The 19331-nt window shown below is 50.4% G+C and overlaps 1 protein-coding gene across 1 annotated transcript in view; it reads left to right on the top strand.

Annotated features, from left to right (window-relative positions):
- Nucleotides 1–19331, top strand: part of PLXNA2 (plexin A2) — a 179638-nt gene that overhangs the window by 112733 nt on the left and 47574 nt on the right. The window contains exons 9-12 of the mRNA XM_056361787.1: nucleotides 4146–4260; nucleotides 14326–14526; nucleotides 16402–16498; nucleotides 16822–17015. Coding sequence (XP_056217762.1) covers nucleotides 4146–4260; nucleotides 14326–14526; nucleotides 16402–16498; nucleotides 16822–17015 — 607 coding nt within the window. The remainder of the gene's footprint in view (nucleotides 1–4145; nucleotides 4261–14325; nucleotides 14527–16401; nucleotides 16499–16821; nucleotides 17016–19331) is intronic.

Below are 19331 nucleotides of genomic sequence, written 5' to 3'. Positions count from 1 at the left end.
GGGAGGTGGGCTGCAGGCAGCTGGAGGAGACAGAGCCCTTCCACGCTGCGCTGGCTCAGAGAGCAGAGTGCTGCTGGCTGCCACGAGGTGCTCCGCAGGGTGATGGAGGAGGGCACAGCTGCCGGAGGAGGTGGCAGACCCAGACTTGTCCAGCCCTGGGGTCTGAGCACAGCGGTTGTACTTTAGATGGAGTGAGCAGAAGGGCTGGTGGCAGGAGCTCCTTGCAGCCCCCGGGGTTGGGGCAGAGCAGCCCTGAGAGCCCCAGACATCAGCCCAGGCATGTGCCAGGGACAGTGCGCTGCTCCACAGAGAGCCAGGGGGCTCAGTGCTGCTGAGCATCATGGAAATGTATCGCCCATGGGCACGTCTGCTGCTGGAAGGTAGCACGCAGCTGGCTGGCCTTAAATACACGTTTACAGTTAAATACGCGTTTACAGACCTGAAGTGTTTCTAGATTTCTCTTTAACAAGCTCCAAAGCACCAAAATGAAATGTGGGCAGGACCTGCCAGAAGTCGGACAGTGAATGGTGGGGCTGAGCAGCATCTCCTGTGGCAGGTCAGCTGCCAGCTTTACTCCAGGAGCACAATTTGCTGCTCAAGCTGGCTGGTGGGAGTCAAGAAGGGCCAGCATGGGGTCATTCCCAATCTTTCTGCGCTGGATTCAAAGCCTCAAGCTACAGGGCCTTTCCTGCTGAGCTTGGAAGAGGGTTGTGTATACTGATGGGCTTGGCTGGCCTGCCATTTTTCTAGGCATGCGTTCATTTTTTCTTTTAATTTTGTTTTGAGCCATAACACAGAGCAGAGGCACTGGGATGAAAGGAGCCCTGTGAGTCCTTCAGCCTGTGTCCCCCCCCCCGCTGCCTCTCACAGTGGTCTGTATTCATTACCCTAATGACCCCTGCCTCCTCTCATGCTACCCCTCATGCACAACTCTGCCCTTATATCCTTGCCCCTCGGTCAGGCTGTCCAGCACCAGCCTCTCCTCTAGCTGCAAGCACTTGCAGTCCCTCCAGCAGTTCCTCTGCATTCTTGTGGCTTTGAATTTGCATGAGGGATGGCATCAGGGGGACCCCTGTTCTCATTTAGGAGCTGCGGTTTGAATCAGGAGAGGCAATGCAATGCATCTCTCCTAGCCTGTCATTTGGCTTCATCTGATCATGCCTTTCTACCAGCTTGTGTTCGGAGATAAAGTGCTAACACGGTGGTAAATTCTGCAGCACTTACATCATACTGGACTCGTTATCAGTGAGTTCAACAAGGGCACGAGCCAGCCTGGCAGGAATGAATCACAGCATGCAAAAAGGAGGAAGGAATACAGGTCTCAGCCAGCGGAGAAGAGAGAACTATTGATCCTGAGACTCTTCGTTGCAATGGCAAGGGTGTCTGGAGAGAGCAGGGAGCAGCCGTGCCCTTTGTGGCTGCACGGCAGTCCAAGAAGCCATTGTGGTGTATGAAGCACATACGCCTTGGGAGGTGGCATTAGGCTGAGAGGGGCAGGAGGGGCTTGGGGCTGGACAGGAACGTGCTGCTTTTGCAGACTGGTCCTGTGAAACCTCCTGTGCTGGATCCAGCTGTTGTGACCCCCTGGGCTGAGATGGTTCAGCACTCAGGTGCATGGATCCCTGTGTCCCTGTGTTCCCAGGGAGCTGCAAGTGGGTCAGGGAGTGTTGTGGTGGCTTCTGTGTTGAGTCTTTTTTAATAAGGGATAGATGAGGTGGAGAGAGGCACTTTCTGAAGCAAAAGAGAGACACTGGTCATTTAGAAAGCTGGATAGGGACCAAAGAGCAAAGGTGATGGCCTGGTGTAAACACCTGAGAGCTCAGGATCCTGCCAGGAGCCCCTCGCCCCACTCAGCTGAGGCTGAGCAGAGCTGAAAACAGCAGCCAGAAAATCACGATACAGCAAGAGGTGTTGAACCAAGCCGCTGGCCTGGGTGATCAGAGAGGTGATCCTCCCTTGGACCCAGTGGTGCTGGGGGAAGCAGAGAGCTCCACCAGCACCAGGCAGGAAAGCCAGAAGCCAGGGCCAGGCCAAGTGAGTGAGGGTGGGAGAAGTGCTACAGACCAAAACAGAGGCAGAAATGGGTGAAACAAATGAGTAATTAAATAAGCTTGCAGCTCTTTATATTCTCCCCCAGATTTGCTTGTCCATGATTAGAATAAGTTTCCTTAGCTATTAAGGTCACTGCGAATGCATCAGAAGGAAAATGCAATTGAGTTATTAAAACACACATTCTTGTGGCAGCAGCCTACAAGATGCATTGCCCTGGCACCTCTGCCCAGCTGGCAAGAGACCCTCTGCCCAGAGACCCCCTTGCCTCATTTCCCAGGGTTTCCTGCTTACAGCCACACTCCCACTTCCCTGACGATGCCCATCTGTCTGTGCTGGCCCTGGGCTTGCTCCAGCACATCCCTGCCCCATGCAGCTGGCTCCAGAGCATCCCTGCCCCGTGCAGCTGGCTCCAGCGCATCCCTGCCCCATGCAGCTGGCTCCAGAGCATCCCTGCCCTGTGCAGCTGGCTCCAGCGCATCCGTGCCCCGTGCAGCTGGCTCCAGAGCATCCGTGCCCCATGCAGCTGGCTCCAGAGCATCCGTGCCCCATGCAGCTGGCTCCAGAGCATCCCTGCCCCGTGCAGCTGGCTCCAGCGCATCCCTGCCCCGTGCAGCTGGCTCCAGAGCATCCCTGCCCTGTGCAGCTGGCTCCAGCGCATCTGTGCCCCGTGCAGCTGGCTCCAGAGCATCCCTGCCCCATGCAGCTGGCTCCAGAGCATCCCTGCCCCATGCAGCTGGCTCCAGCACATCCCTGCCCCATGCAGCTGGCTCCAGCGCATCCCTGCCCCGTGCAGCTGGCTCCAGCACATCCCTGCCCCATGCAGCTGGCTCCAGCGCATCCCTGCCCCATGCAGCTGGCTCCAGCACATCCCTGCCCTGTGCAGCTGGCTCCAGAGCATCCCTGCCCCATGCAGCTGGCTCCAGCACATCCCTGCCCCGTGCAGCTGGCTCCAGCGCATCTGTGCCCCGTGCAGCTGGCTCCAGCACATCCCTGCCCTGTGCAGCTGGCTCCAGAGCATCCCTGCCCCATGCAGCTGGCTCCAGCACATCCCTGCCCTGTGCAGCTGGCTCCAGAGCATCCCTGCCCCATGCAGCTGGCTCCAGCGCATCCCTGCCCCTTTCAGCTGGCTCCAGAGCATCTCTGCCCCTTGCAGCTGGCTCCAGAGCATCCCTGCCCCTTGCAGCTGGCTCCAGAGCATCTCTGCCCCTTGCAGCTGGCTCCAGAGCATCTCTGCCCCATGCAGCTGGCTCCAGAGCATCCCTGCCCCTTGCAGCTGGCTCCAGAGCATCTCTGCCCCATGCAGCTGGCTCCAGAGCATCCCTGCCCTGTGCAGCTGGCTCCAGCACATGCCTGCTCCAGGCAGCACCACGGTCTCCAGAGCTGCAGTTTATGGCATGGAGCTGAATTCCATGGGCACAGCTTACACTTATGCCAGCAGATGGTCACCAAAACACCGACACGTGGCACGAAGGGCTGGCCTCAGAGATGATGAAGGTGGTTACTGCAAATATTAGCAGCTGTCACGGGCCGTGCATCTAACTGGCCACCAGTTAGTGTGGGATAAAAATCACCCAGGCAGTTCGCTGGCAGCTGGGCCACCCCATGACTGAGAAGTGTCTGCATTCCTTCAAAATCATTTCATAAACAGTTAATTTCTTCCAACATGAATCAAAAGCGCTTGCTGGACTCTTTGCACTCCAAGGCCAAACAGAAGTGTTACCATTGACTTGGAGCATTCCTGACTTGTAAAACAACCACTCCGTTTTTTTGCCAGGCTTGCCTTGTTTTCCACTTTCTAGAAACTAAAAATCAAGTCTGGTGTCTGTGCAATATTGTGCTTTATTTTACAGCAATGCCATGACGTGCAATAAATCGCAGCTTGTAGTTTGTTATGAAACGAATTGTGAGGTTGCTTAAAGACTTTGTGTGTGTGTTTTCCCAAACCTGTTCATTAGCTTTGTTGTATTGAAACATCCCTCCAAAGAAATTCTTTTCTCATGAAGGACCCTGAGCCAGGACTTCTGGCTAGGTCTGTTACTGCATAGACCTCCCAAGGTAATAACCTCCCCTCTACTCCTCCTTTTTCCCCCCAGGTGCCTGTCCTGTGTGAACAGCGCTTTCCGCTGCCACTGGTGCAAGTACCGGAACCTCTGCACCCATGACCCCACCACATGCTCCTTTCAGGAGGGACGGATCAACATCTCTGAGGTACCAAACTGGGGTTTCAGCTCTTTCTTCTTTGCTTTTCTATGGCACAATTAGCATAACTAGTGTTTATGTGAAGTTTTTTGACTTTCTGTGGGTCAGGGCTCCTCTCTGGGCTGCCATAAAAAAGATGCAGCTTTAAAGGAGCGTAGCAAGAAAGTGCCAGTCTAGCTAATGCAGTGTGTCTTGACCTGAACACCAAAGCTGATCCCACCTCTGACGTGTGGGTACACTCAGGTTCAGCAGTAACTCTTATTTGCTGTAGTGCTTTCCTTCAGGGCTCTCAAAGACCAGCGCATCTCAGCCACTTGGCTCTACACACAAGGTGTGTGAGGAGTTGCCCGATGGTAAGCAACAAGTCAGATGCAGAGTTCTTGGTGGGACCCCTTCAGTGGGTTGTGTGGGCAGGGCTGACATTTGTGGCAGGAGCCTGACTGTAAACTGATTAAGAAGGGAATTACAGATGTGAAGAGCCCCAGACTTTGCAAAAGAGACTTGATCCAGGTTCCAGTGCTGCTGACCAGGAGCCATCACTCTTAGCAGTTAATAAAAGGCTCAAGTGGGGCTCAAGTCCAAAAATGCTTTTAACAGTTGGAAGGAGGCATAGCCCATTAACAGCTCTGCCAGATATTCTGCATGTCCCGAGGCAGAGAGATCCATGGAGGAAAGGAGTTTGTTAGCACCAATTCCTGATCAAAGGTCACCAGCGCCTTGTCCTGGGGCTCCTGCATCCGTTGTCTTGTCTGATTCCCGTGCTGCTGTCTGCTTCAGGTTCACCAAGTACAGAGCAGATACAGCCTCTGATGCTGGTAGGGTTCTGGTCTTTGCCTTCACTGCTCCTACATGTGGCTTTGTAGCACCTGAAATGGGTGCAGGTCCTAAAGCTGCAAGGGTAAAAAAGGGTTTTAAAGGTGCTTTGAAAATCCTGAGCATCTTGGAAAGCGGGAAAGGCAGCAGTGAGGACACACACAAATATTAGGAAAAAAAAGAAAGGAGAGTAAGGTTAGCCAGCATCAAGACAAACCCGTATCAGTGAGTAATGGAGATAGAGAAAAGCAGAAGAGATCAGTCAGTAGAGTAAAACACTGAGCCATTAAAAAGAAGTGACTGAAGCCACCAGACTGCTGCTAAACCAATAGTGAACTTGAAACTTAACTCATGGGTCTTTCTGGTCAAAATGCTGCCAAGAGGCACACAGATAGAAGGCAAGAACAGTTAATAAACTCCATGTGTAGATGCCTCAGCGGGAATCTGCAAGAGCTGAGGGATGGACAGAGTACACTGGAGCAGACGCTGCCTCCAGCCATCTGCAAGGGAGGAGAAGAGGGGCTCACGCAGCAGCCTCAAAGAGCTGCCCCATGCGGCAAAGGGAATGGATGCCCAAGGAAAAGCATCCACCCTGGGGACAAACCACAAGCTTTCTCAGTCCAGTTCAAAGTCAAGAAACTTCCTTTCAACATAACAAGAGAAAGCAAAAACCTTTGGGTTTCCTTCTCTCGAATGATGTGGAGTTTTTCTCCTTCACACTCAAAGCATCACTATCTTCCCAGGCTTTACAATTATAGTTCTCAGTTTTATAGTCTTCAGCCCCATGGTCTTAGAAGTGTCTGACAAGTCTGTGGTAAAGTAGGACAATCCCATTATCTGCATTTTTCTCCTGGGAACGCACAGGACTTGCCCGAGATCACACAGAGGGAGCGAGTGGAGGAGTTGGTATCTCTGCCAGTTCCTGCTGGGATCACAGGACTGCCGTGTCTCCAAAGAACTTCCTCTGCCGTCTTCATCTTGTAGAGGTTTCCTTACCAGGGGATGTTATGTGATATCTAACACCTTCCTGGTGATTAGTTTTGATAAGGGCTGATGATAACGATACAGATGCTTCACTGTTCATCCTGACTTCTCCAGACCTCTGAACATCCAGGCAAACCCAGCCACCAAAAGCTAATTTGTTCGCTTATTTAAGGCAAATGAATTGCCACTTGCGTACACAGCGCAGCGCTAATGCCTTTATTGCAGGCATTTCACTCCGGCTAACGCAAGGCATGAAATAAATGCCTCATAAAGAGTTTCCTCTCTTAAAACAATTCAGATCACAATGTTCTCATTGTGTCACGGCCTGATGTATCAGCAAAATGTGCTCACCAGCATCGCTGCCTTCCTAGCAGGGAGCTGGTTGTGTTTGGAGCCGGAGCAGTGCTGCTGGCACTGCGGTGATAACCATGGTGGTGCCTCTGCCGCGGAGGGAGCAGTGCTGGCACGTGCTGCCCTACTTTCAGTCCCATGTGCCTCTTCTCATGTAAGATTTGCACATGTATTCACACACAGGGGTTGGAAATTTTCTCGTACCTTTATATTTAATTTAAGAGAAAATATCTTGAATATTCCCTTTTACTCCTGGCCCATCAGAATTCATGTCCCAGTGGGATTCCATGTGTAACGAACTCCCTTTGATGCTCCTAGGAGTCGTCTGCCTTGAGAAAGGAAAAGAGCTCAAAGCCTCAGCCACTCTACAAGGTGATGGGGGAAAGAAAGCCCTTCTTCATGAGCTGTACACTTGCTCCTTGCAGTCTTCTGGCTGCACTGACTGAGCTAAATGCTGCCTTTTTGCTCTGCTTTCCATGAAAATACAACCGAGAGAACAAGCTTTTTTTGTCTTTCTGCCTGCCCTGTCAACAGGAATTGTTTACTAAAATCTAAGGGCATTGCTCGGCAGTAGAGGCGGGTGATGCAGAGGACAGCCTCCAAAGATGGGTCGGTGCTTTGGCAGGGGGTAGCGAGTGGCCTGAGAAGCCACAGGTAAGTGACAACCACAGGCATTTGTGATGCATGGAAAAAGGCGCCCCTTGACCTCCAGAGCGCTGGTTTGCATCATGCTGTTGTATTTGCAAAACTGACAATGTGCAAAGCATGTTTGGTTTGAAGTCATTGGTAGAGAGATACAGAACCCTTCACAGCCTGTAAAGGAGGGATGTCTTCCAGGACGGAGCTGGCTGTTTTGATATCCTCCATCTGGTGGGACGTTTCTCACATGGGGTAAACCCAACTTTTTTGAGGCTTCTGCCTCCGGGTAGCCAGTTCTCTAGGAGTGAATAATGAGGTAAGCAACTCTATTTGCTCAGCTTTTTCTTAGCCTGAGGCTTCATTTGTCCGCAGAATGTGCCAGCTTGGACATTGCTATCCAAAGAGCAATGGGAAAGTGAAGTTCTGGGGCTGGTGTGCTGCCACAGAAGCAGGGTTTCTCCAAGAGGTCTTGTGGTGTGTACCCTCATTGTCTCACTTTGCAAAGCTACGATATCCTTTGATATCATTTTAATATGTCTGAGGTGGCTGCGTTTGTGAGCGTGTGTGAGGCTTTAAGATATCTCTCTCTAAATGTAGAAAACAAGCAGATGAAGAGGGATGTAGATAAATAAGTACATCCTTACACCCCCAGCCTGGTGGACAGTTAGAACCAAATAAATCCTATTAGTTTCCCGGAATGTGGGATCCCATCCCTCTTTCAAGTCTGCTGTGTGCAGATAATGCCATTTCCATGTGTGAGATGCTGTGTCGGGGACAGAGAGCTTCAGATTCTGGGAGTTTAGCACAGAGCCAGATTTCGGCTCTGGTCTGGCTCCTTTAAATTCTCATTGCTTTTAGAGCAACACCTTTGCCCCTGGCTGTGCTTTTGGATGCTGAGTGCTGCTTGATGTGCCTTGGAGGAAATAAAACAAAATCAAACCTTCCTCATATCTGTCCTTACAATCCCCACTGTTGAATACCTGAATGGGAACCTCTCTGATGTGTAGGAGATAACTCAGAGCCATATCCAAGCCCACCAAACTCAGCAAATGGCTTTGCTGGGTCACGTCTAACTTCTGAGAGATGTGTTTGTCGGAAAAAGTACCAGTAGTAACAAAAAGCCCAGCTGTAGCAAGATTAACTCATCCCAATTTGAGAAGATTGCTCTGAGCTTATTGGCAACGCTTTTTCCATCAGTAGATTTACGGTGTGTATAACCTACAGTGTTTGGTGTTTGGAAGGGGAAAAAGCCATGCAGGAAAGCGCTCCGCAGGGCTGCCGGGGCTGGGAGCAGCGCAGGGAGCCAGGAGAGATGCTCCCGCCTGTAACCCAGCCATGTGCGGGGGGAGTTGCTCCTGTCCTCACCTCTGGTACACAAAGGGTTGTTTATGGGGGAGAAATAGGCTCTCCAGCCTTCCTACATTTGCATGGCTGTAAATATCATGGTATTTCATAAATTAATGGTGAAGACCTGGGTTACAGCACGCGCCTACAGCGCAGAGCTCAGGACAAAAGGGCATCGGGTAAGAATTTACCAGTCAGAAAAAAGTCTCGCTTCAGTTGCCTTTCTTTTCATGTCTGGTTTCTAAGGAGCAAGGTCTGCTCTCCTTTCCAGTAGCATAAATGAAAAATAATGCGTTTCCATGAGTGACGGGGACCGTAATTTATATCATTGGGAACACAACTGTGAGCCAGGGGTTTACATTCCTGTGCCAGATTCATTTATGTTTATAACATTAAAATACGTGTGGCAAGTTAACAATTGCGGAGCATTTTTGTTGTTTCTTTTTAAGACAAAAAGCACAAAACCATTGTATTTTCTTCCATTTGCACTGAATCCTGTAGTCAAAAGAAATGCCTGCCATTTCTAGGCAATTTTTTTCCAAATAAGAGCAGGAAGATTTGACCTACTAAAACTGCTCTGTTAAACACAAATAATAACCATGGGTGCTCTGTTCTACTTCAGAGACAGATGGGTATCGCGGGTAAAAGGTATTTATAGACCTTGGAATCTTTGAGGCTAAAAAGTATTGGAGAAGCATAAAATGTCTTCGTAAATTGTGTGCAATGATACTTCATACGCAGATTATTCCCTGAGAGTCTGTGCCACTCATGCGTCGGAGTCTTGTCTTTCTCCAGCAGATCTTCTGATTTGCGTTTATTCTGGTGTACACAAGTCAAGAAGGATAATGAGAGGATTCAGCGTGTGTTTGTTTAGCGAGAGGAGGCAATAAATGGCCTTTCTAACTCACTGCAGGATTTACTTCTCATGAATTAAAAAACAAAGTAAACTGATTATGGAAAAAATTGTATATTCCACTGGCTGCAGTCTGCCTTTTATTCTGTATTTTGTGGATGCTCAGCTCTTCCTGGCACTAGCTTGGGGAAGCACAGAATCGAGCACCCAGACCCGAGCCCTACAAACCAGGGATGCTCTTGTTATTCGCCACCACGAGAAGACCTTTGCCACAGCCACACAGCTCCGATCCCAGCAGCAGGACTGGCCCTGCCAACCGCTTCCCAGTTCATCACAAATTCCTATAAGGTGAATAAGCATTGACAGAGGCGTTGCTAAAGCTGCTGATATATCCCTAACGAAATAATTTGTGTTGCCACTGCCTTTTAGATCAGGTAGAAGAGGTGGTGAATGGACAAAGCAGCCTGCCAGGCTTTCATACGGCATCACCCCGCTGCAGCTCTGTGTGTGCAGTGTGGGACTGTGGTGCAGCACCCCCATAAGACCGATCCCCCCCCCCCACCCCATGGGAATGCCTGTGTGTGCAGGGACGTAGGTGTACATCACTGCGGCAGCGATTTAAAACCCACGTAAATAAAAAGACCTGCAAGCTGAACAATGAGCCTGGATGGGAAATGGCACAAAGAGGGAGGAGAGGGCTTCCAGCAGCGCTTCTGCAAGGCGTGCGGCGTCCGAGCAAGACCCATGCCCTCCGCCAGCCCCTGCAGCTCTTGCGGCTTCACTCATTCATCTGATAAATTCAGCAGCAACTGCCAGCAGCAATTGTGGCTCCCCACCAGTGCTCTGGGCTTTCAGTTGTGTGGCATCTTCCTACATGTCGCTCCATCCCAAAATGTATATCCCCTTATTAGTGTGATCACTGTAGCTGTCAGCCAGCACAGAGGGGCTGCCTCTCTCAGTGTTTCCCCGAGTGATGTGCACTCACAGGCTGCATGCCTGTTTTTTTCACCAGAATCCCAATGTGACATTTTCCTCTCGCTGAAACCAAAGGGAAAAAAAAAATAATCTATTATTTCCTACTCATCTCTAATGATGGCAGAACAATTTTTGCTACCAGCATTTTCAGCACTGGAGACCAGGTTTGAAAATGTGAGTCCTTTCCCATGTCTCTAAAGGAAGAAACATTTCTTCAACAGTCGTCTCACGGATGGCAGTGGCCAGGAGGGATAATGGTCCATAACATATTCATTATTTTCAGGACTGTGCACTGAGGTTCTCCCACTGGTGATGTGACTGGAGATTTTTTGTTTTCAATCATAGTGTGATAAAAGATTCTGTGGCTCCAGGTTGCTGTTCCTCCCAAACACGAGCTTTCCACAGAGCTGGGGACCTCTCTGCAGTGGAGCCATTTGTCTCCCATTGGTCCTCGATATGACTTTGAGGTTAAATGCAAAACCTGAAACGCAGCCAGATCTGGAGCAGAAGGTGGTATAGGTGTGCAGTGTGTAATGTGCATGCAAAGTCAGCTCGGAAGAGCTGGCAGTTGGATGGAGAATGGCATGAATCTTAGGAGGTTGCTGGTGATGGTGTAGAGGCTGAGCTGGGGGTTGGATCCATGATCTCAGGGTCTGCAGGAACCTCAGGGCTGAGCTTCACGGTGGCATTCCCTTCCAGCCTGTAAACCTGCTCCACTGCAGAAAAGGGCTTTTCTTTCCTTGCCAGCATAGCCCGTTTTCTGGCTGTCGGAGTTTAAAATCGCTCTTGGCTGTTAATCCGTGAAAGTTCCTGTTAGAAATAAAATAAAAAATATATAAGGAGAAGTGCTACTAAAAAGGTTTATGAGGCAGCAGTTTAAGCTACTGGCTTCTCCAAACTGGGGTAGCATCTGTTTCTCATTTACAACTTGCCTGAGCCAGTAGCAAAACAACATCCCATCAGTCTGGCTGTGAGCTGGAGAGGGAGCGCGGCTTGGCGTGCTTGGTGGTCATTAGTGAGAGATGGGGATTTTCTCCCTAAATACACCGTCCTAGCGGGAGCCTGCTGAGGATGGCTCCCGTGTTGCCATCCGGATGATTTCCCTCACTTTAAAGGCAGGGTGGCAAAGGGCTTAGGGTGCCACTCTAGGATTTGGCAGCGGGAAGGGAGACGTCAGTCCATTTTTCTCTAGAACTTCTACTTTAGCTTGGGATTAATCATTTAACGTCAGATACTTACAGGTACTTAGGTACCTAGTTCCATTAGATCAAAGCAAATCAGAGCTAAACAGAATGTAAATACTTCTGATGGTCAGAGCCTTTGTCTCTATGTGTTGCTGTTCCTGGTATATAAATCAAGGAAAAACTGTATCTCCCGGTGTGTTACGAAGAGATAATGCTTACAGTGTTGACATCTTACAGGAGGAACGTCACACAATTACCAGGCATTCCCTAGGTCTTTTTTTGCGGTTTGTCTCAGAGTTTCATTTACACACCTAGTTTGTGCTCATGGGGAGCTGGAGATCTGCTCATCTGTGGAACGATGTTTGCAGGGAGAGTTTCCTTTTATTTTGCATACAGCATCTTGCATAGCAAAGTCTTGAGCTACTGCAATATTAAAACTTGCTATTAAATTACAGTTGCGTTATTTTGGCCAGATAGTGGCAGAAGTGGAAACAAATCATGCTTCTCTGTACTTAAGGCTTTAATTGCTGTGCTTAGTTTTCTGAATATATATATATAGTTTTGAAGGCAGCAGCATTTTGCTCTTTTCTTTGCTCCTTTATTGCAATCACACAGATGTTTGAAATATTTTCACATGGTTTTCAATGGAATATTTAATAGACCGCTTCCGGTTTCATGTTGGTTTGTACTCTTGAAAATCAGGCTCTTTTCAGGGACTGAGGAACTATCCTTACACGTTTTTTCACTGCCTCCTACTGAGAACTCCTGAGCCTTAACTTGTTTATAAAATGACTATCAAGGAGGAAGTACCATCTTTGACATCACCTTTATTTAATGCCCTGAGGTCAGTGTTTGGAGCCTTTGGGGTTCAGCAAAGAGGCTGTTTAATTCCTGCAGTGGATGGTGAAGCTCCCATCACACTGGCCTCGCACTGCAGGAGGGGTCATTCGCAGCTCAGCTGCCTGTCATCAGCCAGCCTCATGCCTGGCATTGCAGGAGCAGGACCTGTCTAATCTCCTCATTCATACAAGAGGCTCCAGTCCTAACCAGGAAAGCCCTGAAGTGAAATTTCTTTTCACTTTTGTTTTGTCTCAGCCCCCCACTCCCTCCCTTCTCCTCCTCTGGACTCCGGCTGAGCAGCCTCTCCTTGCTCCTGGAGCTCAGCATCCCTCGCCGGTTCTGGTTGCCTCCCAAAATGCTTTTGCTCTGGCCTGGCAGGGTGATTGATAGTACCGTAAGGCTCTGGCTGTAATACACTCCTGAATTTGCATTTGCCTCAGAAAAAATGCATTCCTGGAGCAGCTCCCAGTTGCATCTCAGAGGTGTGGAAAGACTTTGATCTGCAGCAGGAGCCACTGCTGTCACCCGCTTGAGTCACTGAGCTTGGCTAGGACATCACCTTCCTCCTGCCCAGGGGGCTGGCAGGGTCCCCTGGGCAGGCTGGCAGGCTGTTTGCTCTTTGCAGGCTAATGTAAAAGGTCTTAGGGTGCCTGAAGGGCAAGTGTCCAGGAGAATCGGAGGCTTACGGTTTTGAAGCCCTGGGAGTGTTGTGAAGGAGACAGAGACCCAGTGTCTCAGGTCCCAGGGGCCTCAGAGCCTGTTTGGCACCTTTGGGCTGCCCTTCCTCCCCCTCTGATGGTCCCTTCAGTGAACACCCAGTGGCAGGAGCTCTGCAGGTGCCATCATGTGTTGGTAATTTCGCTGTTTTCACAGTGCATGAAGGGATGTGTGGCACTCCCATCACAGCCCAGCATCCATCCCACTGATACATACTGAGATCCAGTTGTACACAAATTATTTAGCTTTTGCTTCAGTCCTCTCTCCTCTGTGAGAGATCCCTCCTTGGTATCAGCTCCTCGGATCTAAGGATGACCACTCCTAAAAGTGGTAAGACCTTTACAAATGCTGTTTGCTGGAGGAGGCGCTGAGTTTATTGCCCGTGCCAAACCCTTTGCTGTGATTCCTAAAAGAAAAGGCCAGTCTTGTAGACTAGACAGTATTTCAGAAAGCCCACGGGGATCAGGATTAGGGTGCTTAATCCCATCTGTGAAAACCCCATCCCTACTCTCCTGGATACCGACTGTGACCAAATCCTCCCGTCCTTGGACGTCCTCCACTTCCCAGAAGCACAGAGCAGGGAGGAGCGTTGCTTTAGAGATCGAAAGGGCAGTTCAGGTCCCGGTGCCTTGCCCAGCCGGCCAGCGGAGGCACGCATCCCACCCAGGCAGTCCTCAGCTAAGGAAAAAACTGTGGGAGCGTGGCAGTGAGCTGGCTGGGCATCTCAGAAAGGCCAGAGATGTGGGAGCACGGTAAGGGGTGAGAGCAGATAGAGCAGAAATTAACATCGCCTTGGAAATTAGTGGCACACTGGCGTAATTTTACTCAGCTAAAGTAGAGCGGAACCGTACCTGGTAGCGAGAGGGAAGTGCATCCCATGCTGCTCAGTCTCGCTCCGAAGCAGCACACAGCCAAGGGGTGTAAGGAGTGAAATGGGATTAGGAGGGGGCCCAGGGAGTGCAGCCCATCACCCTCCTGCAGCAGCGGGGCTCAGGCAGAGCTGGAGCAGCTGATAACGCGCTGTCGCTGCTGTGGGAGGGCAGGGCAAGAGCTTGTGTCTCCGCAGATAAAACTCCAGCAAGCTCAGAGCCGGGAGGATGCTTTCGATTTATTCCCCAAAAAGAGGTGTTCCTTCTGTGGCTGTGGTGAGAAAATCAGCGCCGGTCCCCGAGAAGGGGGGCTGTAATGGGGGTTTCTTTATTTCTGCACTTCACCTGCAGCTGTGAGGGTGGACTGAGAAGTGGCTGGTCCTGTGTGCTGAGGATGCTCTGGGACATCAGCCCGGCCACCGGAGCAGGTGGGCTGAGACCTGGCCAGACCTGCGGACACACCATCACCACCATAACCTCCCCCTCTCTCTTATTGCTCCCCCAGGACTGTCCTCAGCTCTTCCCCACAGAGGAGATCCTGATCCCGGTGGGAGAGGTAAAACCCATCACACTGAAGGCGAGAAACCTGCCCCAGCCCCAGTCCGGCCAGCGCGGGTACGAGTGTGTCCTCAGCATCCAGGGTGTGATCCACCGCGTGCCTGCCCTGCGCTTCAACAGCTCCAGCGTCCAGTGCCAGAACAGCTCGGTGAGGGACTGGGAGGGGACCTTGGCAAAAAAGTGCCCCAAATGGGTGTCAGCTCCAAAGGGCTGCGAAGGGGCTGGGCTCAGCCACGGAGCTGATGGAACGTCTTGGGGTTAAACTAATCCTGAATTCCAGGTGGGAACGCGCCGTGGGCATGCAGCGTGTTTCATTATAGCACCGTGTTTCATTATAGCACCGGCTGGGAGAAGATCCTTTATCTGGCAGCTCCCTGTCTGACTGTGGGGGGTCAGCAAGGGGTAGGGGAGGAGGAGGAGGAGATGCACAGAAGGTGTTAAGGCAGGCTAATTTACACGGGGGAGATAAGGCGAATCACAGACCCCCTTATCAGGGAGCTGTCGAATTCCAGGTCATGGTAGCTGGATGAATACAGTAATGCTGAAAAGCAGCGTGGTGCTTGGAAGGAGGGGGAAAGGAAAACTGCCAGGGCAGAGAGCACAGCACAGCAGAGAGAGGGAAACTGAACGATTCTGCCGGAGAAGCAGGCAGGGGAGGATAGCGCTCCTCCATGGGATGGGGTTAGCCCTGCCTGTGGACCTGGCAGAATTTTACCCCAGAATACCCAAAGTCACTCAGGGATGCTGAAACGCATATGGTGAACGCGAGCCAACCCTCCGAGCTGCAGCCCACATCTGGGTCTCACATGGCACCATCCTCATCTGGAGGACGGGCAGGGGAGGGCACGGTCCTTCCCCTCCTTGCCGTGCATTCAAAGAGGTCCACAGGCAAACAGGGCATGTTCAGTTTGGTTTAGGCAGCGGAACAGGGTCTGCTTTAATATTCGGTACAGATGGTCTTAAATTGTTAATGACGTTTTGAATTTTTAAAAATTTCACTGGGTATTTATATATCACTGGTCGTCTTTGGGCCTTGCAGCTTGGTGGATAATAAATGTATTAATACTGTATAGTACTTTTCCTATCCAAAGTGATTTATAAACATTAGAGAAGCACTTTTATTCCTGTTAGGCTAATAGGAAGTTGTAGGTGGAGAATGTGAGGGCAATTCTGTGCTCACAGCTCTATCATTTGTACAGAAGAGCTACTTTCACATTAAGTAAAACCCAGGCAAGGTGAATCCATACAACCAACGTAAGTTAAAACCATTCACAACTATTGCATGGGGACAGTCAAAGCAGTCTGCTTTGGTTTAATCATCATTCCCTCATCCCAAAGAGGATGGCAACGTTCGGTCACCTTTTTAAGTCTTTTTAGCAGCTCTTGGTTGACTTACAGAGAGCATCAGAATGAGGCCTCCTTGGTGCTAATTGTGATAAGGGGAATTTCAGAATACACCGGGAATTTGCCTAAAGCATCAGGATTCACTCAGCCATGGCCCTCAGGAGATCCATGAGAAGGTCAATAATTCCAGCCAGTGCTATCCTAGGCTAGGCTGAAGTACAGAGTGGGAAAGGACCTCCCTGCACTGTCTGTTTTCCCTCAGCTGTTGCCTACTTCATCAGGCAAAGCTGTGCAGCATGATTTTTAAGCTCCCAGTCACACTAGGGTGCTCAGTGACTGTATAAGAAGATAGCCTGAAGGCAGCAGTCCTTCCAGTCTGATTAACTGGAGGGGGCTGTATTGATAAGCTAGAGACTGAGTGACAAGAGCAACCACTGTGAGTGGAATAATTAATCTATTACCTCTCACAAGGACTAGATCTGATTTAATTATCTCTTCCTGGTGAGGAGGAGGGAGTCAAAGCAGGACTCTGGAGGTGAAGTGTAGAAGTGCGGTGGTTCAGACATCAGCACATGTTTTTAAGCTGAGAATAATCATGGTTTCTGAAAAAAAAAATCTTTTCTTGTTAGTGTCTCTGACACATCCTCCCAAGCGTTTCATTCTCGATCTTCTCCTTCAGTATCTCTATGACGGGATGGACATCAGCAATTTGGCGGTGGATTTTGCTGTGGTTTGGAACGGGAACTTTGTCATTGACAACCCGGAGGATCTGAAAGGTAACGGCTGCTTGAGTGGGCTTTCAAGTCACGGGAAGGAGGGAGGCGATGGGGGCTGGAAAGCGGTTCCTGGGGCAGAGTTGTGGTCCTGGTGGAACTTGCTTTGGATGAGAGCAACTCGCTGTGAGCAGCACTATCAGTGGAGGACTGGGCTCCACTGATACAGCCTTGGCTTTGGAAGCCACATGTGCAAGTCCACTCTGCAGCTTGTTAAGTCAAAACTCCACAGCCGCCTTTGCTTCTAAGTCCAAGAGCAGCTGTAGTGCATGTGAATAGCCCAATTCCTGACCTCGTCCTGAGTGCCCATCCCCTCTTCCCCGCAGTGCACCTCTACAAGTGCTCAGCCCAGCGCGAGAGCTGCGGGCTCTGCCTGAAAGCCGACCCCAAGTTCGAGTGCGGCTGGTGCAGCGGCGAGGCCAAGTGCACGCTGCGACCGCACTGCAGCGCGCTCCCCGCCCAGCCCTGGCTCGACTGGTCCAGCAGGAACGTCAAGTGCTCCAACCCTCGCATCACCGAGGTAAGAGCGCGCATCTCCGGCCCCTTCTCCTTACCCCGGCCAAAGTGGATTTGTGTTCGCCTCCCTCCCCACTGAAAACCCGCCGTTGTGCATCCCATGCTGAAGAACAGGGACTAAAATGCTCCACTACGTTCTGTGAAATTGCTCTGCAGATCTGCCGGCACGTGGTCAGGGTGTGCAGCCCACTGCCCCGCCGCGCAGCTCTCACTCACCGGCGATGCTACCAGCACTGGGGTGACCGCTATGGACTGTTGCAAGAATGCTAATTAAACTAGGGAGCTAATTAGTCTATAGCTGGTGCTTCTGATGTTTCTGTTCAGACCACTGAGGGATGCAAAATGTCTCCCACGAGCATTTTTACCAGTAAAACTGCACTCGGTCTGTTAACGTTACTATTAGGAGTGACACTCGTATCAGGTGGGAATGAAAGAAGATTTTGGTTTCTCACTTAATTAACTCCCCTAAAAAAGCCTCCCTTGCCCTGAGCATGCATCCATACTGCAGGAGGTGGAGGTGTGGGTGTAAAACGGTGTTGGATCAAAGTAGCCTGTTGCACTGATGCTCATGGCAGGGCAGGAGCAGGGCTCCCTGGCACATAAGCTTTCTGCCAGCTGAATAAGGATCCTGGTATGTGTGGAAGTTTCCTCTTAACTCAGATGAGTTTCTACACCAGCTTAACTAAACTTGGCTCATGCTCAGCCCCCCTGGGAGGAAGGCATCGCCCTCCTTTTGATGGAGGAGGCGAGGACAAGGCAGAGGCTAGTGGGGCTGTATCAGGGCTGGGGCTGGCGGGAGGAGGACGTTGCTGAGGAGGGTCTGTCCATCCCGCAGGGACGTTACCAGGCTCTTGGTGCTTCTTAGACCTTTTGTCCAGCTGCATTACATTTTTGATGGGCGGGTGTTTCTCTTGTGCAGTGTTCTGTAAGCTGCAGAGTGGAGGTGGCGGTGGTGCTGGCTGTGCAGAGGCGTGAGAGCGTTAAGAAGTGCTGAGAGTCTGTCCTTCCGCTGTTTTGTTGGTTGGTTGGTTTGGCAAATCATACCTATCTTCACAGAGAGATGCCTTAAAGGCTTGCCTGGATACTCACCCTGTCCTGCCAGCAGTCAGAAACCAACGTTTTCATATCTGAACACCGTTCTGCTTGCACGAGGTTATGCTACAAGATGCAAGAAGCAAAACAGCCTCTGCCTGAGATTTTCTTTGCTGTAAACTGTTCAGACAGTTTTAACATTGAATAAGTCTTAGAATGATTTATTTACCCCTCCTTGAGGTAAGCAGAGAAGGGGAAAAACACTGCTGCAGCCACCAAGTGACTTGCATCTAAGCCCTGCCAGGCTGGCTCTGGCGGCTGGCTGCGGGCATGGCGCTGCCACCAAGTGTTTTATCACTGTCCAACTTGAAAGCAATACTTTTGGTCTCTGTCCAAAGAGAAAAAAGCAGAGCTTTGCTGTTACAGATTTCTTGTCTCCATAACCAGGTCTGTGTCTCAGCCTTCGAAGTGGGAGGCACGGGGTGCCTCGCCAGGGGATGTTTTGAGTCTCAGGAGATTGCCCTGAGTGGGTCTGGAGATGAGAGAAATCGAGTCTGTGCTTTCATTGGCAGCTGGGCTTATTCCACAGTGAGAGTCAGCGCTAGAAAATACAGATTTCAGTGGGATGTATCGTCCCATGGCCTCTGCTGACTCTGACGGTGCTGTGAGCTGTTGTGATTTTATTACAGGTCTTGCAGTGTTTGGTGGTTTTCCTCGAACTCCACCTCTTGCCTTTCTCCTTATGAATTCACAGCTTTTTTGTTTGGGTTTTTTTTTTGGTTGGGTTTTTTTGTTGTTTTTTTTTTTAATGTGAAAGTTTGCAGTTTTCATTGTTGTAGAAAAAGAAGGGGGGAAGCAGAGGGAACTAGGGGCCTTGTTTGTGCACTTTGAGATCCACCAATGGGAAGGGCACTGATAGGGCTAAAAACTCTTCTAGAATTTTGCCAAGTTCTTGAGCAGTCATGTCTGTAGAAAACAGCAAAGCCATAGAAACCCCGTAGGTTCAATATTCCTGAACCCAAACCTTTCAACAGCACAGATTAAGCTCTTTCAGACTTTCCCTCCAGAAAAGTATATGAGATCGTCTTGGAGATCATGAGACCTTTACAGCCTTCGTTGCTGTTGGTTCCTTCTTACTGGCATCCCAGTTTTTTCAGTATTTTGGGTGCCATTTTGCAACGTGCAGTGCTGCAGAGCTCTGTGCTGAAAGCTGGGAAGGGACCACTGTGCCCTGCTGGGACCAGCCTGCTCTGGGTGACACGTTCTCCATCCTGCGTGCACCAGCATT

This window comes from Falco biarmicus, chromosome 16 (genome assembly GCF_023638135.1).
Source record: "Falco biarmicus isolate bFalBia1 chromosome 16, bFalBia1.pri, whole genome shotgun sequence".
Taxonomy (NCBI): domain Eukaryota; kingdom Metazoa; phylum Chordata; class Aves; order Falconiformes; family Falconidae; genus Falco; species Falco biarmicus.
The sequence above is the reverse complement of the archived record's forward strand: the minus strand, read 5'-3'. Positions and strand labels throughout refer to the sequence as shown.